Source organism: Podarcis filfolensis (assembly GCF_964270895.1).
Source record: "Podarcis filfolensis genome assembly, chromosome: 11".
NCBI classification, from domain to species: domain Eukaryota; kingdom Metazoa; phylum Chordata; class Lepidosauria; order Squamata; family Lacertidae; genus Podarcis; species Podarcis filfolensis.
In genome coordinates, this window is record NC_139613.1 from 19,286,501 (window position 1) to 19,311,940 (window position 25,440).

Here is a 25,440-nt window from a genome sequence, read left to right on the forward strand (position 1 = left end):
AAGGAAGCCACTTGCAAAGGAACAGCAAGTGGTGCCACACAAGATTAGTTTCTCTTGCTTAACAGCTGTTCAGAGGGAGGATCCAATCTTTTGCAGCGCCAGTGCACCCCTCGACCTTTTCAAAACCTTACTTTAAGGGTTTCCTTTCAAATGCAGCTTTGATAAATCGCTTTCTCCAAGGAGAAGTGCTAGCTTCCAAACACGTGCGCAAGGTACTGCTTTCCGTTCTAGAAATATGTGTGAAAATTAACAACGTTATTAATTTTATCCAAACCAGTACTGTCTTAAAAACAAGATCTATGCAAAGAAATGGGTTCTGAACAACAACAACAAAAATCTATCATGGGAACTGGGTGCTGGGAACTATAGCTCTATGAGGGACAAACTACAGTTCCCAGAATTCTTAGGAACAGCATGTGCTTTAAATGTATGGTGTGCAGGCAGCTCTCTTCTAGAAAAGTTTCTTTCGGGCGCAGCTCAAAACCCGGGCGGGGGGTGTCCATATTCCTTTCCCAACCACTTGGAATGTGTGGATGAACCTATTATCAGGCTAGCACAGGGGAAACACCCCTCTCGTTCTATTTAAGACATGAGTGGTATGCTCCATCCGTTGGTTCCTGAGGCAGAGATTTTTCCCGCCTTTTCTGGGCAGCAAGCTATGTGGGTTTTCTGTTGAGAGGGAAGCAACTGTCACTCTGAGGGAAACGTTCTCAGAAGCAATTTTGTGGGAATTCTCTTTGTAAAGGGGAACCTGTCTCAGAAAAAAAAAAAATAATAAATATAGGTAGCGGCTTAGTTTTGCCCTAGTTTTCGAGCCAACTCTGCTTCCCATTTCCAACAAGTCACTTCAGGATGCCGAAGTTCCTCATGGCCCAAACACCAACCTCCCCTCAAACTTGTGTCTCTGAGTCCTCAGTCAATGCATTTCCTCCCTGTTCCCTATACAATTTGTCACTCAATACTAACACATTCACTGACTCCGAAATGTATTCTGAATGAGTGTATCCTTTTGAATATTGCCAGCTGAGCAGGAAAACACCAGGCCAGCATGCTCTTCTGCCTTTTAAGATACTTTCGATATATAGAAATAAGGTGGTGGTAAAGCATCCATTTCTTCCCTTCTTTTTTATGTAGCTACTACCTTTCCTCAAAAAAAAAAAACAACAACTCAAGTTCTTACATGGTTCTTACCTCACAATTTTGTGAGGTAGGTTAAGAAAATAGGGATTAGGCTAAGGTCACCCAGTGAACTTTCTGGCTGACTATGGCTAAACATGATCACCAGCTCATTGCCACAAGCAAGTCCAAACAACCTGCTTCTAAAAGAACCAGTTCAAAATTTGTCAGCCTCACTCACAATGCATGATGGTCCTTTCTCATAAAAATAATGCATCCATCTAATTGTTCCTTGGTTAAACTGAGCCATGCTTTTAGTGGGAGGATGAACAGGCATTCCTAGTGATTGACCAGTGAGGAATGTTTTGCTTATTTGGTTTAGGATTTTGAGTAACCTTGCTGTTGCTCTGGAGGGATAGTTCGTTCCAGAAAGAAATGCCTTACGCATCTAGACAAAAATTTCAAGAAGAAAATCTACAAATGCTAGCAATCAGCCTGGCAGGGAATATCTTTGGCTTCCCTTGGGGCAGCTTTGGCTGGTGTTGAAGTGTTTGCTGCCGCCATGAAGATAACAAGGCATTTAAGTGAGACGAGAATTACAGGGTGTTTTGTAAACTGCAATGCCATGTAGAAAAATATAATAGTGAATAACAAGATTCTGCAAAAGAAACACAGTTCTCTGGTTCCCGTAAAAACTAATACACTTGTTGCGGTGTATAAAGCTTATTTGTGGCCATGAAAGCTGGATGCTACTATAGATTATAGCACTTTATACTTTTCATACTCCAGAAAACCCTGCTGTCATGACTGGCCCAAGGCCTTTTTATTACCTGAGGTGAACTACAAAATGGCACACACAAACCCCGCCAGGCAAGAAGCAGGGAGTGGAGATCTGCATCCAGAAAAGGGGCAGGGAATCAAATCAACCTTACCCTGTGGTTGAACTGGGAATCAATGGTCATTGGGGGGGGCGCTCTGAATCACACTGGGCTTAGCAGAGTTTAGGGACCCCAGAAGGCAGCCCCCACCATTTTACAGGGTCACCATGTTATAAAGGGGCTGTTAAGTACTTCTGGCCTCTCTGAGCATAATTTATAAGGTGCAGGAAAATGTTAATAAGTAAACACATTTCCCGGAGTAGGGGAATCAACTTCTGCGGCATCCTAACAACCTCACTCAGAGATAGACTTGAGGAGCTGTTTGTTCCCTTCCCTCCGTTCTTATCGTCAGATAGTTCTTCCTGATGTTTGGTTGGAATCTCCTTTCTTGTAACCTGAAGCCACTGGTTTGAGTCCTACCCTCCAGAGTCGGAGAAAACAAGCTTGCTCTATCTTCCATGTGACAGCTCTTTAGATATTGGAAGAGGGCTATCATATCTCCTCTCAAATCATCATGAAGCAATCACTTATTTTTTAACTAGGGCACATCGTTATTTTTGTATTAATGGAGTGGAGAATCTTCTTCATTGTGGAGGCTGAACTCACATCTAGGCAACTTTCAGAGGGCAACATGTCAGTCATGAGCTGGTTAAGAGGGCAGAACATTTAATATAAATTTTCCCTTTGTACAGGCTAGTTTCCGTGCATTCAAACACCCCTCTCTAGCCTCTAGCCAGGCAAGCAAGAAGCATTATCAGAGTTCAAGGACACTCAGGCAAAAGCACTTAAGGAGCTTGTAAAGAAGGGCCAGTGAAGAGTTGGGAGAGTTCCAAGGGCCAAACAGAGAAGCCTGAATAGCCCCATTTGCCCCCCGAACCTGAGATTCCCCATCTCTGTTGTATGATACGGTTGATATAAAATAGTGTGATTTGTCAAGGGAGGGAACGTAACTCAGTAGTACATCTGCTTTGCATGCAGAAAGCCCCGGGTTCAATTTCCCAGGCCTCTCCAGGCAGAGCTGTCAATGTCCCTCCCTAGTCAGTAAACTAGTCAGTAAACATTACTGAAATAGGTGGACCAATGGTCTGACTTGATCTAAGATAGCTTCCTATGTTCCTGTGCCATCCAATGAGTTCATAGCTGAGAAGGCCTTACAATGCAGCAAATGCAATCCTGTAAATGTTTGCTCAGACGTTTTTGCTATCCGTTGTTGTTTTCTTCTCTTTAAATACACTGTATATTACACAGGAGACAGCTGGGCAATTGTGCAGCTAAGCAGTCATGAAGAAAATCAGTGTGGTGAATCTTGATGCACTTTTAGAGGGCTTTTTAAATATAGAAAAGGTAAGAAGAGTATAGATCCTTTAATTGTTATGCCAATGTGTACACACACACACACACACACACACACACACACACACACACAGTGCTTTTTTCTGGGGGAACGCAGGGATACGCATACCCCTAAACATTTTGTGAATCTTTGTACTTTTGTCCATTTACTATATTTATTTTTCCTGATTTGAACTCTAAAATGGTGATTTTCTTGAGTCAAAATGAGAGTACCCCTAAACATTTTTTTAGAAAAAAGCACTGTATATGTGTGTGTGTTTCTTTTATATATGCAGTTGTTATACACCCACACCACACCACACCACACCACACCACACCACACATATACATATATGTATATGTATTGTGAATCGCTTTAGGGTGCCTCATGGGAAGTGATTTATAAATGAAATAAATAAATAAAACAATAAATAATTGCAAAATGAAAAACAGCTTAAAAAAAAGAGTAAAGTACAAAAGTCAGCAGATGAATTCAGACATCACCCAAAACACAGCTGTATGTCCTCTATGAAACCTTTCCATAATTGCTCTGCGGTTAACTTTTTGTGGTTAATGCTCTCAGGTTTCTAATTAATTGTTGCCTAAACAGCACATGACTAGACTTTATTGCCCAGGCCTTAGAGCGACTGTGAAGATGGGAAGGTAATGTTAAACAATTTGTTAAATTTTGAATTCTCAACTTTTCTTACAGAAAATATCAGGGCTTCATGGAAAAAATAATATTCTTAGTCTTCAGTTAGATGAAACAAACAAGTTACTGACAGCAAGCCAAATGAAGGAAGAATCAGCTAAAGAAGGTAAGCATTCCTTGGCTTACCTAATCTGTGGTTTTTATAACCACAGATTTGATGAGGTGGACTTGTGCCCATTAAAGTTTATTGCATAATAAATTTGTTAGCCTCCACATTGCTGTATTAAGCTGTATTAACTGTATTAAGATAACCAAGCTCTCCAGAACACATCATCGGGTTAGACAGTAAAGAAAGGGGGTAGGCAGAAGATGTGGCTGATGATAATGCCGTGAGTCTGCATCTGGAGAACACAGCATAACCTCCAACATTTCTCCAATGAAAATAGGGACGTCCCATTCCATAATGCTCATTTTACTATTTATACCCCACACATCTTACTTGATTGCCCCAGGCACTCTAGGAGCTTCCAACATATATAAAAACATAATAAAACATTAAGCATTAAAAAAAAACCCTTCCTTATACACGATTGCCTTCAGATGGCTCAGGTGTTGGATAATTCTATACCCTCCAATATTTCTCCAATGAAAATAGGGACATCCTAAGGAAAAGTGGGACATTCTGGGATCAAATCAGAAACTGGGATGGCTTATCTAAATCAGGGAGGTCCCTGGAAAATGCGGACACCTGGAGGGTCTGAGGCAGCTGGCACTCAAATGAGACTCTTTAAAGTGCTGTGCAGGTATCATGTTGGTACCTGCAACAGGTTGTGTGCTAGGAAGAAAAATGATTCCACGTATCTGGATATATGAAAACTGAGTGCTGTCCAGGTCTATTAGCATACTTAGGTGAAACACTAGGAAGTTTTAATATTAACAAAGGTGAAAATTAATTTATATACTATGGTAGGTAAAAAAAAAAGTCTATAGAAGTAAAACTGTAACTTAGCAGTTGTGGAGAGGTTTCTTCTAAGAATAAAGCCCCTTTTCTATTGAAAGCAGTTTGTGTAATATATCACAGGAATAATAGGTTGCCTGTCTTTACTGCAAGAATTCATTTCACAATACAAAATGTACTAAAAGTGTGAAGCATTTTAGGATGAATGCTTAAAATCGATTATATTTTTCTGTGAAGGGCTATGTCTGGATTATAGCTTTTGCAAAATAAAATGTTCTTTCGGTGTGTCTGATCTTAGTGATCTGCAAATCTGCAGATGAGCTGAGAAGGACTGTCACGTGGGGGGGGGGGCATGGAACAATTTACAGCCTATGAAGCATGCTTCAAATGCTAGAGCAGACTGGGGGGAAACTGCCTTTAATCATAGATATTTTGACATGGCAAATGATATATTTGACCAACCATTCCAACTTCTGCTAATAAAAAGGCTTATCTTGAGAAGAAAGGGAATGATATAAAAACACAATGACAGCTTTTGACTTATTAAGGCCTGGTTTTTTACATTCCTAGATTAGACAGGGACTAGCAAGTCACTGGAGTCCTCCAATAAATAATGTGATGGAAGCAAGCAATGCAGATATTAATGGAATCTTCTCCATAAATTAGGGCTGCTGCAGGTCTGAGGGGTCCCTAGGTAATAAGCTCCATATTTCAAAAAGCTCTGCCCATTATACACTTGATATTCCAGCTTTGCCCATGAGCCTCCAAATTCTGCCTTGGCTTTGCCTGCCCTTGTTCTAGGGCCAGCTAGCATTTTAAAAAATATTAAAAGTTTGCAATAGGATATTAACATAAGATAGGTATCTGATTATGGAACAGTGCTTCCTGACTTGGTTGCACTACATTTGATGCATTCCAGATTTAAGACCAAAATATGTGCCTTATTTTGCAAAATGGTATTGTGAATTGGCATTCTATGCTGACATGTTTTCCTTTGACTTTATTGTTTTTGCTACTTGTATTGTTGTGGAAAAAATAAAAAACCAATAAAGGTAAAGGACCCCTGACAGTTAAGTCCAGTTGCTGGGGTTGCGGCACTCATCTCACTTTACTGGCCGAGGGAGCCAACGTTTTTCTGGGTCATGTGGCCAGCATGACTAAGCCGCTTCTGGCGAACCAGAGCAGCGCACGGAAACGCCGTTTAACTTCCCGCTGGAGCGGTACCTATTTATGTACTTGCACTTTGACGTGCTTTCAAACTGCTAGGTTGGCAGGAGCTGGGACCGAGCAGACATTAACAAGATGACTTTGATGGTGAAAAGTGCTGGATAGTCTTCCTAAAGTAATGCTATCACATGATTAATTGATTTTTTTTAATCAACTAAAATTTCTTATCCATTAAGTCTGTGTGTTAATAAAACAATAGCAATGAAGGCAGAATGTTTTTAATGTAATGCATGTGTGCACTACATCAGCCACCATATAAAATAGTTTCTGCTACCTGTATTTTTTTGTAAGTGCATGCATTAAAAATACCTAAAAACCCACACACTGCTGTCTTTTAGCTGCTCAGTTTATTTGTCCGATCTGCCTGCTTAGAAGCCTTACCCCTGCTTGATATTATACAGCATAATTATGCGTATAAGCAGCCTTTATTAACAGCGCACTGTCACCTTTTGAATGTTAGGATTCTATTTCCTTTGGGCAAATTGTAAACAATGGGGCATAGGAGGAGCCAATTCCAGGGGGCCATGGGTGTTTGGGCACCCACAATAATATAATTGTGGGGGCCAGCCCAGGCACCCACATAGTCAATGAGAAAAGCCGGCAGGTGGAGGGGTTCTGGGACGCTGAGGCAGGGTCTCTCTTCTCTGTCTCTGTGTTTGAGTCCCTCCTCCTGGAAAAGGATGCCTTGCTGGCTGTAGAGAGGAGGAGGAAGAGGAGCCGCTGCCATCAGCCACTGCAATGCGGACAGGTAATGTCACATGCACATGTCTGCACATAGTGCGTGTGACATCACAATCCTGAGGGCAAGTTGGCACCCCTGCAATGGGGTGCTCTTTTTTAAAATAAAAAAGTCAAAACAAGGAATCAAAATCAGTTAATAATCTCCAAGGTGCGTTTTTCCAATATGTTCCATCTGGGAGATGGTTTGGAAACTAGAACAGGTGCAAAGGCATTGGCTGTTCTCATCTAGACAATTTTGCAGGGGGTGGGATTAGGAAGAGCAGGGCCACTGGAGCTTTCCTTATGAGGTACAGAAAAGATATCACTTTCATATGAGTTGTCGCATACATTGTTATGTGGCAAGTAAGGGAAAAGGAAAGAGAATGAGTCTATAATGCTACGTGGAGATGTTCCTCTGTACATGCATCTCAATATAAAGCAGTGCTTTGTATTTTTATGAGTAGACTACAGAAGGCATGAACGATATGGGGATGTCAGAGGTCCATCTTGTGTTCACTTCTTGAAACTGCATGAAGCCCTATGAAACTTGAGAACACCTCTTTAAATGCAATTATTTTGCTGATTCTTAACTAGTGGGCAAACTTGTAAAATTTCAATGATGTCTACAAAGAAGATGCATAATTTAGAAAGACAGCATCCTGTATAATACTTCTTCATTACACCAGAACAAGGAAGTATTTATTACTGATGACTAAGATAACTTTGTGGGTGGTGCTGTGGTCTAAACCACTGAGCCTAGGGCTTGCCGATCGGAAGGTCAGTGGTTTGAATCCCCGCGACGGGGTGAGCTCCTGTTGTTCGGTCCAGCTCCTGCCCACCTAGCAGATCAAAAGCACACCAGTACAAGCAGATAAATAGGTACCAAGATGAGCGCCACAACCCCAGAGTCGTCCGCGACTGGACCTAATGGTCACAGGTACCTTTACCTTTACCTTAAGATAACTTTGAATGTTATGATGCAGTTTAATAATTATTAAATTATTGCAGTAATTAAAGTGTATCAATTTCTCTTTTTTTCTTTTTAAAAGAATGTGCTACACTCCAAAATGTGATTAAAGGTCTCCAACAAACTATAGAAAACCAGTATAATTTGAGAGGTAAAAAAAAGCTAGCTGCAGTGTTGATGTTGTTCTTAATGTGTTTAGAGACTGCTCTTGTGTGGACTAGAACACAGTATTTGGAATAGAGCTTCCAACAAGGGTTGACTACAGTATGCATATAGATATGCATCAGCAAAAGTAGTTGCATTTAGGCATCTCTATTAAACTTCTTCAATACAAGTTGCATACAGCTCAGTCTTGTGTGTCTGGCATAGGATGCTGCTTTGGTTGAAAACCTCTGCTTGTGCGTCATTGGCAGATGTTGCACAAGGTTATTTCCATGTCATTATCCTTTTTTTTTTTTTGCTGGCATAGTCACCTGGGTGGTTGGGGAGATAATCCAGCACAATGCTGGTGAGTGCATAGGTCTGGAAAATGACAAGGAGTTTATAAAGTTCCTGACTCTTCCACTTCTTACCTCTTTTGCTTACTTGCATAGACATTTATTTAGTTATTCAGACTGTTAGTTGCTTTATATCAAAGAAAGTTTCAAAGCAACTTAACAAGATAAAATGCAAACTGGTAAAATCAATAAAAAGCCAAAGAAAAAATATATACCATACAAAGTTCCAAAAATGATCATCCAACAATAGAATAAGAAGATGAAGTTATCTTAACTTTTTAAAAGCCCCATGCATATACGCTCTAGCGAGCATTCAAGATGTCAAGGGCTGTTATTTAGTCCATATACGCCTCCCTCTTTCTTTCTTTCTTTCTTTCTTTCTTTCTTTCTTTCTTTCTTCATACAGAACCTGTACAAAATTTCTCTTCCAGTCTGACTGTCAACAATTCCCTTACACAGATGAAAGTGAGAGACTGAAGAACACAGCTCATAATTTAGAAGAGAAACTAAAATCCCATGAACAGGTGAGAGCATCTATCTTCAAAACCTTAGGTTCTTTCTATGGAAGACTGTATGGAGAATCAACCTACTTTCTAGAGAGAGGAGTTGTCTTTTGTCAATTTCTCATTTTGATTTCCCCCCCTTATATCGGCATTGTCATCTTCATTGTTATGAGCTACTTGACAATAATCAGATTAGAGTATCGGTTTCAAATACATGGTCTTAATTTGTTTCTGGCTCATCTTCTGACATCACAAGCACTTGTTGCCATGTATCTATCCAAAAGAGCAGGGTAATATATTAACTGCTTCATTCCGTGTGGCATTATACAATCATGGTGGAAGTCACAACTGTTTCAATACGTATAATCCTGCATAGCAACAATAAATTGCAAGTGTGAAATCTCCTTCATTTTGGAAAGGAAGGACCACAGTCACAGTCACATGGTATGCTTTGAATGCAAACCCAGGTTCATCCCCTATTAAAAGGGCTTGGAAAGGCACCTGACCAAGAAGTTTGTCTAGTAGTCTGATGTGGCATATAGCAGTTTTACATTTTCTAAGTCTTTTTTCAAGTTTCATTTAAAGTTGTAAGCTGCAAACAAGTTCAGCCAAAGTAATTTTGTTCCACTGACAACTGGAGTAAGCTGCAATCAGTCAGAAAAGTTGCACAGGCAGTAAAACATGGCTTAGTTACAAAATGGTAGAAGTTCCCAAATGGTTGGTAAAGGAACACAAGAGAGGCTTGTGAAAGCCATGCAGCTGAATTGGAGCAACCACCTCAGACTTCCTCACACATCAAGTTCACAGGTAGACTGGGTGGTAACAAAGGCTTGGTTACCTATATTATTCCCAAGAGGAAGTGACATAGCTAAGCCTGGTGGGACAACTTACTCTATGGTATTAACACCATTGTGCATTAATTATACTTAGGAATGCTGGTTATGAGAGGCTTGTTATCCCATAGATCCTCCCTTGCTGGTGATCTTGCTTGGATAGAGGTGCTGCAACTGATCCAGCAGCCTCATTTCCTCGGGCTGTTATGATTCCTTCACTTCTGCAATCTGAAGGCAACTGGTAGTTGGAATCAAGTGTTTTTCTAGCTGAGAGCCCAGAGTAAACTCCTCTTTGGCTACTCCTCTCTGGCCAGTGGATAAGTTCAGGCTGGTCTTCACCTTGGCATGATGTTCCTGGGATGTGCAAGTCCAACCAACAATCTCCCAGCAGCCCTCTAGCCAATGGATGGATTAGCCATAGTGAATGAGACCATAGTGTGCCTTCCTCCTGTTCTGCAATCCCACAGATAGTTGGGCAAGTATAGTTATTTTTACGGAAGGAATGGGAAAGCAAACAAGCTTTGTGGTGTGTGAATTGGCCCCATAATCTGGGGGTTAAATTAACTTAAATCCAGTTGTTGCAGCTAAAGTTGTGATCTTATGTGCTCTTAAAGTAAGACTTATTGAGCTAAAAATGACTGGTTTTTTTAAAGGATTGTCACTGTAAACTAGGTGATGGGAGCGGCTGCATTATTCCTGTTCTATAAATTGAAACCTTGGATTCTTTGGCCTCTGAATGAATTCATTACTTCCAAAGTTAATTTTGAAAGGAGTGTTGGTAGTTCAACTACATGACAAAAAGAGGATTCAGGGAATTTTGTGGCAAGTGAAATCTGTTTAGACAGATCAGTTGCTTATTGTTTTATAATCTCTGCTGCTGGAAAGCTTTATGCTACATTATATAGTCTTGTGATTTTAATTGTATTGTTATTTTAAACTACCTAGAGAATTTGGCTGTTGGGTGTTTTGTTTCAAAAGATTGCTTAAATCAATTTATAGGAACATAAAAATATGGTTGATAGACTCATGAGAGAAATTGAAAAGAAGGAGGAGGAACACAAGCTTGAACAATGGAAGCTGCACTATGACATGAATAAAAAATGTAAGCATAAATTGTGTACACTATATGTGAGTGATGCTGAGATGTCTCATACTTTAAAGCAAAATATTTGGTACTACATACGGTAGTTCTTTTTCACTAATGAACAGTAGTCTCGGAATTAACTATGGTGGATAAATTCCAGCTTATCTGGATCCCCTAAAATTGTTGTGTATTAACCGGCATCATCTTTGATGAATCTTCTCCTCCAAGGTGTTTGTAAATAATGTTTACATATTGATTATTTTTGTATCTAAAATTAAAAAGTTTCTTATTTATTATCCCAGCTTTTCTTGCAAATGTTTTGAGTAACATTTTCAAATGTACAGCTTCTCATCACCTTAAAGCCATTTGATTAAATGTAATGAATTTTTACATTGTTTTAATTTTGTTCAAGTTGAAGCCATGGAGAAAGAGCACAAGCGACTAATAGAGAAAAGAGATGTGGAGATTTTAGAATTAACTAAACAACTCAGAGCACAAGAAAAAGAAAAACAGGATGAGATAATCAAATTGCAAATAGAGGTACAGTATGCACTAGAAACTCAAGATAGAAGCCAGAAGATAAAAGATTGGGTCTGTTTTATAAAGAAGTATATGCAAATACAAGTCGTAACTTGTGAATAGGAAGTATAACTTTTTAGGAAGAGCCTAGCTTGTTGTTTTACTGGATAAATGATAAGAGCCTTATAGCAGGCTGTTATTCTGCCATAATTGAGAATAATTTCCACTGAAATTAATTAGATGTAATCTAAATAAATGAGTTTCAGATTGAGCTATTAGAATTATGTTGCTTATAATTTTTGTTTCCTTGTTATATTTATGAAAAAGCAGTGGGAGCAAGAAAAATATTTTGAGGTGTTTTGGGTTTCTTTGCTCCTAGCAGCACTCAAAATGTATTCATACTTTGAATGTTTTAATATCTACCTTACCCTCTTTTGTCACATGGTTGCAAATTTCCCCACTGCCTCCTATGATTTTAATTATAAACTTCAAAACAGGCATGACCCAGGCAATAAATTTATATTACATTTAACAACATAAGAAGTACCCGGCTGGATTAGACTATCCAGGATTAGACTATCTAATCCAGCAAAAGTCTATCTAGTCCAGCATTCTGATCCTACAGGGGCCAACTAGATGCCTATGGGATGTCCACAAGCGGGACTGGAGTATAGCAATGCTCTCCCACTCCTGTCCCCTAGCAACTGGGGTGCTGAGATGCACCATCTCTGATACGTAAGTAGTACAGCCATCATGGTTAGTATCCATTACTGGCTTTATCCTCCATGAGTTTAATTCCCTTTAAAGCCATCCAAGTTGGTAGCCTTTACTATCTCTCATGGTAACAACGTCCAGAAGTTAACTATGCACTGTGTAATACTCAATCTTCTCAACACCATGCATTATGCACCTCTCTCTTATCCCTTTGGAAGCCACCCCCCCCCCAAAGTCCAATAGCTCCAGGTAGCCTTTTCTCCTGCAAGTTTCTCCAGCCCTGTGGTCATTTTCGTCACCCTTTTCTAGCTCTACAGTATCCTCCTTGCATTATGGTGAACAAAACTGTACACAGTTTTCCAAACAACCCTCTTAGGTAGATTAGGCCCAAGGGGGTGCTTGGCCCAAGGTAACCCATTGAGCTTCATGGCTAAGTGGGGATTAAACCTGGAGTTCATCCATCCTAGTCCAGTACACCCCACTGGCTCAAGAATAGTTAAAGTAGAAATATTTGTATAGGTTTTTCCTCGTCCTCCATTATCAACATACTTACATGTGTTTTTGTTTCAGTTCAATGCTGAATTGGTAAAGCTTCAGACCAAAATGCCCAAGTCCTATCCAAATCCCACTTCACTGCCTCAAAACATTTACAGAAGGGTATGTTTTCCAGCACTTTCTATCTGTGTTTCATTAAATACTTGGATGGCGCACAGTATTTCTGACAATGAGATTTGACTTTAAATGTTGTGTCTTGCCCTCATCACTATATATCAATATCTCTGAAAGTGTTAACACATTGGCCCAGTTCTCCTATTCCTCTGAGGAGTGCCAACCATTGGGAAAATCTCCTACCTAAAATGGCTTCTCTGTTCATTTTTAAGGCTGACCTGATCTATATGCACTCTCCCATTTTTAATGGCATGTATGCACTGTGTACACATGCATCAGGGTGACATTGTCTGCAACTCCCATCCATTTCTGTAACACTGAAAAATATGCAATAATTAATGTACCCTGGTTGTGGTATTTTAAATTTTAGGCTTTGCAGAATTATTAAATGAAGCTTTTAAAATTCCTTTGGCTGTAGAATAGAAGTGGCAAGATGGGTATAGAAAGAAATGTAGCAACTTTTGAGCATCAGGAGGTGCTTATCATAGGTCTCGTCCTCGTTGTTTGTGCTATGTTTTAGGCAAAAACTATGGAATTAATTAATTAAGTGCTCTAACTTCCAAAGGGACCACCAAGCTGACTCAGTGCCTGGATGTCATATAATACATACAAACCTTTGAAAAGTATTTGAAGATTTTTTTCAAAAGCAATGACACCTTTGTTTATATACACTGTCTTGGAACCAAGTTCTAATAGGAAATAAAGCATTTGCTTTCATCTTTGCAGAAGCTTCAGCATCTTCAAGAAGAGAAGAATAAGGAAATTGAAGTTCTCCGTAATACCATCAGAAACTTGGAACAGAGGCTTGGCAAAGGTGAAGGTGTCCATTTCAAATGTTGACAGTTTTGAGAATTACATGAAAACACAAGTTGTCTGTTTAGGAAGTGTAACTGACAAGTATCACACGAGGTTAATTGCTTGTTTTGGTTTATTAAAAGTTCTCTTATCCATCGTCAACAAAACATGCTTTCCAGTTATATTCTTAACTACTTTCATGCTTAACAAGTGTTCACCATAAAAAAATTCAAGTTTGTAGGGCAGTGACTTTCCCTATGAAACCATCATGAACTACAGCAAGCACCATCTAAGCAGTTTCTGTGTTGAACATTTTCTTTCATGCCTAAATCCTCCACACACAAACACTCAAAAATTCATTTCAGAAAGACAAGGTGTTAACAATGAGACATACTATTTAGCTAGAGAGAAACATACAAGCTTCATTAATCTGTTATAAAAGTAACCAAAACCAGTCCAAGAATGACAAACCAACAGGAACTGTGAGATAGATTGATCAAGACTTAAATCTGATCAACAGATGTTTTTGACCCTGTTCCATGTTTCATTCTATCACAGCTTCACCTTGCACCCCAAATGCATAATAGCTCTGATACTTAGCTTTGGTGGGACTTTCACAAAAACACAAAAAGATTCATAGTCTATTCTAGTCTTTTTGCCACAGGATCTTAAATGTGCCTGTCCAAAATCTATTACTTGGGTGTTAGAAATTCTGGCAAATCCCTTTGTTTGGAATATCAGCCATCACACACAAACTTTAAAAGTACATCAACTTCTACAATACGGTTTGATCATTAAGTGACTCTAAAGTTTTAGTGGGGGGGAATTCACATTTTTATATATTTACTTGGTTTTCAAAAAAAAACCCAGAGTTGTTTTTAAGTAGCTAACACATCTTTATTCTCCTCCCCTGTTCTTGGTTGCTATACATCAAACAGAAGCCCCTAGGTTATAGTTTATGCTTCTGTCTTCACAAATGCAAACAGAATGGTAGAAGAGGAAACCAGAAAGATGAGATAACTAAATGTAGCAAACACTTTAAATGGGCACCGAAAAACAAAAATCTGTACCATTACGAGAATGTCATTGTTGTTTTTTAAAGGCAAATCAGCTTACCCAAACAACTCAGTACAAAGCCAATTAAGCAATAGCATTCAACTACAGTTGCAAAACATGAAACTCAAGTACTCTGGCTTAATTGGTTCATGGACTGAGCTGCGTAAGTTGCTTTCTTTCAGACATTCACGTAACGGTACCAGATGGGAAGCTCACTGATGCAATAGTCACTCAATGTATTTTAACTCTCTTTGGCTCTTGCCAATAAGTGCTTCCAATCAACTTGGAAAAATCTGATGATACCAATGCCTGCATTATCAATGAATGCATTCTACATTGAGGACTCTTCCCTAGTATCTTAAGATGCTTAGTTTGTTTTTCAGGCTCAGTTTTCTGCCCTTTCTACTCACTGTCAGGCATCTGAAGTTGCAAGCTCACCTGCTGCTGCTGCTGGCTGTCAAGCAGCCGTTGGCAGTCGTCACTGGCAAGACTCAATGACATTCTCTGCCAACAGCTGCCCACGTCACCTGCAGGAAGATGGGAGCTCACCACGACAGTGTCAGGAGGCTATGCTATTTAGATCTTCAAACAGCAAGTGCCGACAATGTCAACATCAGTTACCTGTAGTGGGCCTTGTCAGCTCCTGCCACTTTCAGCTCAACTGCCTCTGGCAAATAGCATTCCCCTTTCGTCAAAGCCTCTTTCTCTGGGGGGAATCCTCCACAGCTGGTTGCTGTGAGGCAGCTTCTACAACATCCTCACTACCTGCCTGACCGCCTCTATTTTGATGGCGCCGGTTGTTATGCCGATGCCCATGTCTACGGTGATGGGGTTTCTGGCCTTGATGGCCAAGGGGAGGTGACTGGTCATGCTGAGAGGGAGGAGGTTCTGCCTCTTCTGGCTTTTCATCTGGCTTTTTTGAAATGTTCCTGCATATTTCTTCAATCTCTGGTGTCTGGAAGGAAAAAGTGCAGACAACATAAATGCACCATTTCGGTAGACAGGTATGTGGCTCTTTAAATACATATGCAAAATATTAGCTGATTCTTATATACCTGCTGTGTAAAATTACAACCTTAAAATTAATGCACTTATATTGAATGGTGGTAAAGCATTTAACAATTTTCTCTCTCCATAGCAACTTGTAAAATTTCAAAATACTACGATCAACACGAAACTCATTAAGAAAATGCAGGTTTCGGCTCTTTGGTATCATGCGGGAGGCATTAAGAAGATGAGACTTTCTATTTGCATGATGGCTGTAGAGCCAAAGGGTTGTACCCCATGCTAGCCCTAGTATGAGTAGACAAACTGAAGTCAATGGACAGGACTAAATTAGGTTCATGAATTTAAGTGAGTCTACTGTGAGTAGGATTTCATTGGCTACAACCCACTCATTTTATTTATTTATTCAGTTATCCTGGCTTTCCAATGAGCTTCCAAATGGGTTTCAGGAGGGCTCCCATACTTAGCTCCAGAGAAGGAGCCACAAAGTGCTTTCCGGTACAAAGTTTGTCAAGACGTGCCTGCACAATGGTTCAGCAGTAGGGAGTATGTAAGTTAGAATCCAGTGGTGTGGGAATACTTCAGCTGTATGCATTATAGCAGGTTTCCACCACAAATTAAGCCCATAGCAGCCAAGGACCTTTCAAAATTTTCAAAAATCACGTTCAGAATATAAGCTAAAACATGCTTGATTAGGTTTCTGTTTATTCAATTAAATCCACACACAATGGGAAAAGAATATTGTAAAAAAAAAAAAAGTACCAGATAAGAGCAGTTTCCACACTTTGATTCACAGTATGTGATCTGAATGGCTTCTTCCACATACGGAAAACTCAGAAAAGAGTAAGGCAAACCAAGATGATACACTAGACGGCCACACCTAGAAAGAAAGTTACCTGGGTTTTAATATCAATGTGAAATAAATTCATGGGGTGGTACTGTATTCAACTATTAGTCATATTCATTAATTTCAGTGCATCTACTTGGAATAAAACTTAAGTTTATTATCACCCATTACGTGGAGCTTTTTGGAAATGAGAAATGAATTTCTGTTGTGCTAGATGTCCTGTGTTCTGTTATAATCCATAAAAAATCTACTGCAAGCATTTCACAGCTGCCTCAATCCTATATAGCTAGGTTGCAGGGGTGGAAATGCCATTTGCACGGGCTCTTACAACAGCAAATCATGACACTTTTTCTCCCTGTGAGCATGTTTCTGCTCCCTCCAGGCACCCTCTTACTTCTCAAGCCTCTTAAGAGTACAGGGAGCTCTCTGCCAAGGAAAACCTTCAAGAGCAGCAAAGTTTGTCCCGAGGCAATAAACCCATGTCTGGGTTGCAGATGGGGACTCACATAAATGAATGTGCTTCCTTATTTTCAAAAGCAATACACATACCTATATATTAAAAAGGGACAGCTAAGATACTAGAACTCTTCTGCCTAACATACAGCTATCTATGTGCCTGTTGGTTACAACCTAGTATCCTATTTATGGTGGAAATAAGGTTGATATAGATGGGAAGCAGGGCCTTCTCAGCCTATTCTCCTCAGTGCTATGGAAAACTTTGCCCAATGAGGTTCATTTAGATCTCTTAGCTTTTCCTTTATATACAGACCTGTCATAGATGAGGAAGTCATCCTTCTTTCCACTTAGTGTAGTCCAGACATCAGGTTGTTTTGCATCCTGCTGGTATACAGGAATGTGCTCCGAAACCTTCTCTCTTAGATGGTTATACTTCAGTTGGGAATGGTGTCCTTGGTGATTGATCACAATAAATGAAACATTTACCAAGCCATCACTTTCAAGCTTCAGTTGCAGATCTTCCAATCTAATAGGAGACACAGAGAGAAAAATGAATATTTTAAGTGCGCTATCCTCCTTCAGGACAGTTTATATTGTTTGTTAAGATGAAATGGTGGCTTCTCAGAATCTATAAACCCCCACTGTTATTACTGGATTTATTTGTCTCTGGACAACTTAGAATTTAAAACAAGCGATCAGCATACAACAACATAACTGTAAAATATTAGTTGTGTATGCTATCTTCTAGGGTGTTGTCAGAAATGAGTGACACTGACCTTTTATGGATAGTTCAGATTACCACATATGTGGCTCTGGAGGTATTTGCAATGGAGTTTGCTTGCTTGTTGTGATTGGAAAACAGAACATTTGGCCAAGTGGTATTACTATTATTGCATGTGAAGATTTTAATGCCATGTGGGACAAATGTGGTTCTTGTCTACTCAAAGAATTTAAGATTTTAAAATATGTCCTTGGCAAATCGCTTTACTGTTCAATTGGTTGTATTAAAAGTAAAAAAAAGCCATTGCCATTCTAAAGGCTTTTTCATATGTCTGCCAAAAAAGCCTTTGATCCATCCCTTACTCAAAAAGCACTGTACTAATGCTTGAAAATTAGTAGCAATATGCTGCTTTTTAAAAAGTGGAGATAATGTGGAAATGGATCAGTCATTTTCCTCCTCCTTTCTGTAACTGTCACAGAATCTGCAAATTGCATGCCCTTGGAGGACAATAAACTGGAAAAGCAGAAGTTAATTTGGCAACTCAGGTTTTCCTTGCTCACTGCAGCCTGAACAATCTGGGTCTCTTTTGCAAGGCATCAGCAGTTCTCTCTCCCACCGCCCCCTCATACAGTATAAGGCTTTGGAGGTCATTCACCCCAATCTGAAGAATGCAGGGCACTGTGGACTTTCACACTCCTAATATCTGAACAGCTGTATTTTATTTACTAAAGAAACAATACGTATAAGAAGTGGAATGGATTGATGTCCCCCTGAAGCTAGCCAGGGAAGTTTATAATGGGACAGTGTGCAAGAGAACTATGAAGTCGTGAAAGCACTAATGACCTCTGCTATATAATCCCTATGAAACATGTGGTGCTCTGTTGCTTGGGCACTTTCTGGTTTGCTTTTGTTTCATCCAAGCTCTGGATGAAATCCAAAAACGAAGAATGAAGCTTATAGGAGGAGTTTTGTTATTACAAACAGCAGTACAGAATCCAAGCAGTGAAGCCAGAAATTTCAGTTTGCGAGCCAAAAATAACTTTTATAGCAGAAACACTTTGGGGAGTCATGGAAAAGTAGAGACACCATAAATCTGAAAGAAAATAAGGAGAAAATCCCACCCCTGTCCTGTATAAACATGCCTCTTATTTTTGACAAGATCCAATCTCCCCCACCAAAATGCAGGTGCAAACACGGGGTGTCCTTACCTAGAAGCCTGCAACAGGCACAAGAATCAGCTGGCTTGAAGAAGAGCTACCACCGTGACAGTACCCCTGGAATCCAGCATTGGATCTTCTTCCCCGATTCGCCATTCTGGAGCCTCTCTGCAACGGCTGCTGGTACCCTGGCTCTCCGTCCCTCCTCCTGGGAGGAGACAGAGAGCCAGGGCAAGTCCCAGGCCAACCCACATGGCAGGGCTTTGCAAGAAAAGAAAAGAAAACAAGTTGAACGCTTCACCCACAACCCCACCGATCACAGAACATGCCTCCTGCCCCTGGCTCCTCCAGAACAGCAGAATAAACAGACTCCCAATAAATCTGTCCCACTTCTTGTTTTTAAGGATTCCAACCCCACCCACCCCTCGCCTTTCCCTTTCTTTGGGAACCACTGCAATTATAGCAAACAGCTGTTTAAGTTTGCTATATTCAGTTTAATTGAGACAAGTGTCAAAATTCAAAGTGTGCGATCATTCCCCGTATGTATTTATTTCAAAGATACAAGGTTGTGTTCAACTAACTTTTACTCTGGTCTATTAAATCCAGTGGGTCTGGTCTAAGTTAGCTGCCACCATTAGTTTTAATGGGTCTACTCTGAGTAAAAGCCAGTTAATGTCAATCCCCACTAAAACTACAGTGCGTTTGGAAACCGCGGGACTCGCACAACAGGCTGATCCTATGCATATTTACTTGTGAGTAAGGCTGCACGAGAGGGGATGCCCATTGCATAGACTTCTTAAACTGCAATCCTGTAGGCACTTTCGTGGGAGCAAAGTGGACTCGGCTGTGCTTGCTTCTGAGTAACCATGCATAGGATTGCACTGTTAATGTCAAGCTTTAACTGATTTCCCCCCCTTTCCCCCTCTGTTCCGGCAGCTCTGAACCCGATACATTCTGGAAGAATATATATATACTGTATTCTTTTCCAGAAACCCCTTTATGGAAACAAAGAACCAAAGCCTGACAACCAAAGGCAAACTTGAGGAATCACACTTTGTAGACTAAAGTATCGCTTTGCGCGCGCACAATATATATAAAACCGATTCCCGATTCAACACACTTTTGCAGAAATCGGAAAAGCGAATTTGACAAGGAAACAACAGACTTACCCGGGCCCCACCCTTCGCTCGGCTGCTCCTCGACTTCGCTTCTGTTCTCTCCAGCTACACCATGCAAGGAAAACAAATCTAGCTATCTAGTTCGCAGCTGCAGTTCTCTGATATTTATACTCCGCCTGTTTATCACTTTGCAGGCGTGGTTCAAAGTTCAGGGGACTCTTTTGCAATGTCCTTGCAAGCTCCCTGGAGCGAAACCTAGCCAAACGTTTGTTTTCGTTAACTAACTGGAAGTAACAAGAGCTTTTCCTGCCGTCCTGGGAAAAAGAAATGTGCAGGAAAAGTGGCTTTTTTGGGTGGTGCAGTGTCCAATCTCCCCAAAGTAACTCCGAGCTGGTGGTAGAGTCAAAACGTGTGTGGGAAGGACATTAATTCCAAAAAACTTATTACTTGTTTTTAAGGAAAGGAGTATCTGCTGAGCCCGCAAGTTTCGTTGTGTCCTTGCCTTGGCCCGATGCACACCCTTTCCTGATATGGGAGCCTGAGCAAATTTCCTTGCCCAACAGCTGGCTTTTGTTTGTATCAGCCTACTTTGAAATCAATTGGCAATACTGATCCAAAGGTTCAAAGCCTTGGGTGCAGGCGACGGAGACCCAAACGCTCCCTAGGGAGGTCTCCACTGGCTGCCTTGTTGTTGTTAAAGTGTGATCTGCAACAAAATATTGCAGTATGAAATTGCCATCTCTTCTCCAGAATACACCTTTCTGTTCTCCTAACCCAGAGACTGTTTCATGTGCACTGAGTATCTTCAGTCCTAAGGATAGGCGCTCACAGAATGAGTTAGCTGGGTTTTTATTATTGATTTTTATGTTGCTTTTCACAACCAGGGAAACTCACTGCAAAGAAATTGAAACGCAAAAAAGAAAGAAAAATTCATAGCAAGCATATCCATTAAAACAAGGTTTACTTCAGGTGACAAAATGTATTGAGCCAGCCCTAATACTCATAATAATAACATTGGAATATATTTTTTTCATCAGGAACAAGGGCGGGCAACAACAAAGCACCACCACTTATTTCACAGAAAGTGATGATGTCATCTCCTGGGCACAATTTGCCATCCCCTGCATTCCAGGTAGCTAACATTTTTCTCAGATAAACCCATCAAATAAAGTAAGTTGAGGAAGAGGTAGGTACATTAGCACACCTGGCTAACAGTCCAAATGGCCAGTTTTTGAAGCCTCTTTTTTCATGACCCAAAAAAATGTTCCAAAATAGTGAGCAAGCTTTTGAGTCCACCAGAACATTGCTTCAGGCTGGATGTTAAATGAAATAGGAGGGGTGGCAAGGGAAAAAGGCCATCTTGATACTGATGACATAATGTCTGCATTGATCAGAGGTGCATTTTTGTATTGGAAGGGGCATAGTTCTGGCGATTGCCATGATGAGTGCGTACCCTTCGGAATGTACACCACTGTTTTTCATACCTCACAATCAGGCTCTCTGGGCCTCTCTTGTGCTATTTGTGTGCATGTGGGGCAGAAAGTGGGGCACGCGGGGGGTGCTGTGGGTTAAACCACAGAGCTTAGGACTAGAAGGTCGACGGTTTGAATCCCCACGACGGGGTGAGCTCCCGTTGCTCGGTCCCAGCTCCTGCCCACCTAGCAGTTCGAAAGCACAAAGTGCAAGTCAATAAATAGGTACCGCTCCAGCGGGAAGGTAAATGGCACAGCTTAGTCATGCTGGCCACACGACACAGAAGCTGTACACCAGCTGCCTCGGCCAATAAAGCGAGATGAGCGCTGCAACCCCAGAGTCGGCCACGACTGGACCTAATGGTCAGGGGTCCCTTTACCTTTTTTTACGGGGCAGAAAGTAGCTTAAAAGCAAATGCACATTTTAGCCACTATAGATAAAATAGACAGGCAGACAGAAAAAATTAAATGCCAAACTATTGTTATAATTAGGGGAGAGAGAGAGAAAATGATTCTTAAATGAGCAATTTTTACTCTGAAGGCAAAGCGCCCACAGGTCCCTGATCTGGAATGTGCCTCTGATCTGCACTGGGAGCACTGAAATGGCTGGTTTAAACATGCTTTTTTTAAAAAAATATTTTTATCCTCCTGTGTTTGTGTCAGGTGTGAACTGAAAGCATCCTCTTCCTTCCATGATTTGCTTTCAGAGACAATCATCAAATGAAAGCAAATGAAATCTCAGAGAGAGACAACTAATGCCACTGATGTTCGATATTCACAGCCATTTCTCATTACGTAAGTTTTCCATTGGTTGTCTATCATCTGGAAGTGACCCTCTCTCTGAGTGCTCCAACACACTGTGAGGTCACACAGTTGGGAGCACCATGTCCTGTTGCAACTTGACTCTTTAAAGGGATTCTAGGAACGTCACATCCTTGTGCCAAAATTAAGAGGAAAGTAAACTCACGGTGAATTTGCCTGGACAAAAATGTGCATTTTTGTTTCAAAGTCTATAAGCCATTGCTTTTCTCCAAGGGCATGTCCAGACATCCTGTTTATTGTGCATTCATCCTGATTTTGTCTGCAGGGATATTAGATGCTGGCTGTTTAATGAGCATTGCAGGTCAGTCAAAGTGAGTGTTATCCCACACTTCCCACTGCATTTTCCCATCACTTTTCTTACCACAAAGTCTGATATTTGGGGGCAAAGCAGGTTTGTTGCACAAGACCTCCCAATTGCACAGCCTGGATTTGCCAGTAAGTGATTTAATACCACACAAACATAGGCTGGAAATGCCTCCAATCTTAAACCCTAACTCCTTTTTCTGTTCTAAGGCAATGTACACACTAGCAGCTTAAAATGCAGCAAGGCTGTGTTTCAAGTCACATTCTTACATTGCTGTGCACACCAGAGTAGAGGTGGGGATGTCTTCACCCAACGTACATTGCCTGTTTGGTTTCCCCATGCGTACACACCTGCAACTCCTATTCATGAAACTGCATTCACAAAGGTGATCTCAAGTACACACACCTCAGCTTAACTGCGAAATGAATGTGGCTTATGTTTGCAAAGCTGATTTGAGGGGGAACACACCAAACAACAGTATTTCTCAGGAAACTACAGCACATATATGGTTTGTGGCAAACACCACATGTACACAGCTTCAAACACCAGTGGGAGCGCAATGGAGCCTGAGTAAACAGCAATGTGTACACAGCCTCTGACCACCAGCTCATCCTAGAGGGTCAAGGGTGAGCTCAATATTTCCCATCCTCCCCTCTCTCTCTTGCACAGGTGATTTGCTGGGAGGAATAAAACCCAAAGGTCACATTGTAGAATCAGGCACTGCTTGCGTCCCTGGTAAATGAACAAAAAGCAAGCAAACAGCCTCCAGCCTGTATCGTTTATTTCTCTTTCCCTCCCTGAATGTTAACAATGTAGGCTGTGATTTGGCTCAGGGCTGCTCGGCTTAGCTGTGCTTAGCATAATGGCTTGACAGCCTTGAGAAAATTAAAAGCTGGAACTCAGATTAAATTGGCAACAATTGCTCCTTTACATCTCTCTGTTTAGGGGACAAAGCTTAACTGAATCAGTAGACTGTTAAATTGCAGGAACCTATTCCAGCTGTTTCGTGCTTCTCTGCCTGTGATCCCTACGCTGCCTTGAGAGTATGGCTGGGACCCAAAGAGCAAGTTCAAGTATGCTGCAAGTCCTTGTGTGCCCAGTTGTGTTGCAATGGGGCAGGGAGGAAGCTGTGGCACTTACAGAGCAGATCCCCAGGGTATCCCAACAGTTTGCCATGTAGCCGGAGTGTGGGTAAAAGGCAGGGCAGGCCCACCATTGAGGCAGAATGAACCATCTTTCCTTGGGGGCAAAACCATAGAATCATAGAATTGTAGAGTTGGAAGGGACCCTGATTGTCTTCTAGTTCAACCCCCTGCAATGCAGGAATCTCAACTAGCACTTCCATGACAGCTGGCCATTCAACCTCTGCCTAAAAACCTCCAATGAAAGAGAGTCCACCACCTTCCGAAGGAGACTGTTCCACTGTCAAATAGCTCTTACTGTCAGAAAATTCTTCCTGATGTTTAGTCAAAATCTCCTTTCTTGTAACTTTATTTGGGTCCTACACCCTGGAGCAAGAGAAAACGAGTTTGCTCCATCGCCCATGTGACAGCCCTTAAGGTATTTGAAGATGGATATCATATCTCCTCTCAGTCTTCTTTTACCCAGGCTAAACATACCCAATTCCCTCAACTGTCCCTCCCAAGGCTTGGTTTCCCTCCTCTGCACATGTTCCAGATTGTTAATATCCTTCTTAAACTGTGGCATCCAGAACGGGACATAGTACTCCAGGTGTGGACCCTTGATCATCTTGGTTTCCCTCCTCTGCACACATTCCAGCTTGTCAATATCCTTCTTAAATTATGTTTTATAGGCGACTGTACAACATGCTGCTGAAATCGCAAGTGCTTCCCTCCTCCCTGCTACGCCATGGTTTGGAATAGTGTTGTTTCTGAATGTAGCTGTCAAGGAACTGACATCGGAGCCAGAGGTGGAGGAAGGCTCCCAAGCGATGCTGGAGAAGGGCCCAGCAGGGAGAGAGGGAGCTCATCGGCTGGGGAAGGAAATCAGCGTAACACCAGGGATAAAGGGGGGCAGATGGGGGAATCGGCGAGGGGGCTCCAGGACTCCTCGCCAGAGACCAGCGGGGAGAGCACGGGTCCTCCGCTACCCACACCCACCTTGCGCAGAAGACTTCCGCGCAGGGAAAGTAGGCGTAGACTTGGCGTCAAAGAACTTCTTTGCTGGAAGAAGTTCAAGAAACGCCCACTGACGGATTCTGCTAGCGACTGAAACAGCCATGAAATGAAGGGCTGTCCAGCCAGAAAAAGGTTTAACCAGGCAACCTAGCCAGGAGTGGCGGCAACTTACGCACGAGCAACCCCATATAACCATTACAGTAGCCTTGTGGTTTGTTTCCTTCCAAATGAACTATGAGCTGTATCCACGGTTTGTTCTTGGCTTACTGCTTGAGATTTCTTTGGGGAAGACAAACCACAAACTCAGTATCAGACATAACGAGACCATGGCCTAGATCCTGGCAGCACTGCAGCACCCAGAGTTGTGGGGGAACAAAGTGCATGTGCCTTCATTTCTCAACCATAGTTTAGTTTAAGTGGTTTAAAGTGGCCTGTGAATGTGGAATTTTGGAATAATTTTCAAATATGCCTTATTTTCAAACCCAGCAGAATTCAGAGTATGGTACAACCACTTCCACATTCTGTCCCAACAAAAAGCACAAAGGTGCTTTTTAAAATAGAGTCTCAAAATAGAAGGTTGGAAGAAAGATGGCATTTCTTAACCTTGGAAAGGTTTCCCCAGATAAGCCCTTGAGCAAATGAAGATTTATGCCAGTGTGATATAGATAAGGTGGATAATGCCAGATGGTCCTCCTTGATAGCTGCATTCTCTAGACATAAAATAGGACAATGTTCAGACAATTCATCAGGGCAAGTATTAATCTTAATTTCTTATCATTCTGGAGGACGTGCAATGAGTAACTCTTCATGAAATACAGAGGTTAAAACTGGCTAGTTAACAGCTGACTCACCAAGATGAGTTTGGCCTATCAATCATATA

At 41.2% G+C, this 25,440-nt stretch overlaps 2 protein-coding genes and 1 long non-coding RNA gene across 12 annotated transcripts in view; 1 reads left to right on the forward strand and 2 right to left on the reverse strand.

Moving 5' to 3' along the window:
• LOC310744689 overlaps positions 1-25,440 on the reverse strand; it is a 150,728-nt gene that overhangs the window by 4,213 nt on the left and 121,075 nt on the right. The gene's annotated exons all lie outside the window — the stretch shown is intronic.
• On the forward strand, positions 123-23,917 carry CCDC152 (coiled-coil domain containing 152). 10 transcript variants are annotated; one of them, XM_083576295.1, is made up of 11 exons: positions 616-784; positions 3,243-3,338; positions 4,039-4,144; positions 7,933-8,001; positions 8,807-8,871; positions 10,683-10,785; positions 11,180-11,307; positions 12,571-12,657; positions 13,396-13,483; positions 20,862-20,956; positions 21,960-23,917. In XM_083576295.1, exons 2-11 carry the CDS (start codon positions 3,276-3,278, stop codon positions 21,963-21,965), a joined length of 810 nt encoding a protein of 269 aa, XP_083432421.1. In that variant the 5' UTR covers positions 616-784; positions 3,243-3,275; the 3' UTR covers positions 21,966-23,917. The 10 variants fall into 10 exon arrangements, with proteins under 10 accessions (XP_083432420.1, XP_083432416.1, XP_083432414.1 ...); XM_083576294.1 differs by lacking the exons at positions 616-784; positions 21,960-23,917 and adding an exon at positions 123-212 and having other exon boundaries at positions 20,862-21,017; XM_083576290.1 differs by lacking the exons at positions 616-784; positions 21,960-23,917 and adding an exon at positions 464-596 and having other exon boundaries at positions 20,862-21,017.
• On the reverse strand, positions 13,580-20,527 carry SELENOP (selenoprotein P). The gene is made up of 5 exons (XM_083576297.1): positions 19,876-20,527; positions 18,758-18,967; positions 17,142-17,354; positions 16,288-16,405; positions 13,580-15,475 (listed from the first exon to the last, which is right to left on the reverse strand). Exons 2-5 carry the CDS (start codon positions 18,958-18,960, stop codon positions 15,212-15,214), a joined length of 798 nt encoding a protein of 265 aa, XP_083432423.1. The 5' UTR covers positions 18,961-18,967; positions 19,876-20,527; the 3' UTR covers positions 13,580-15,211.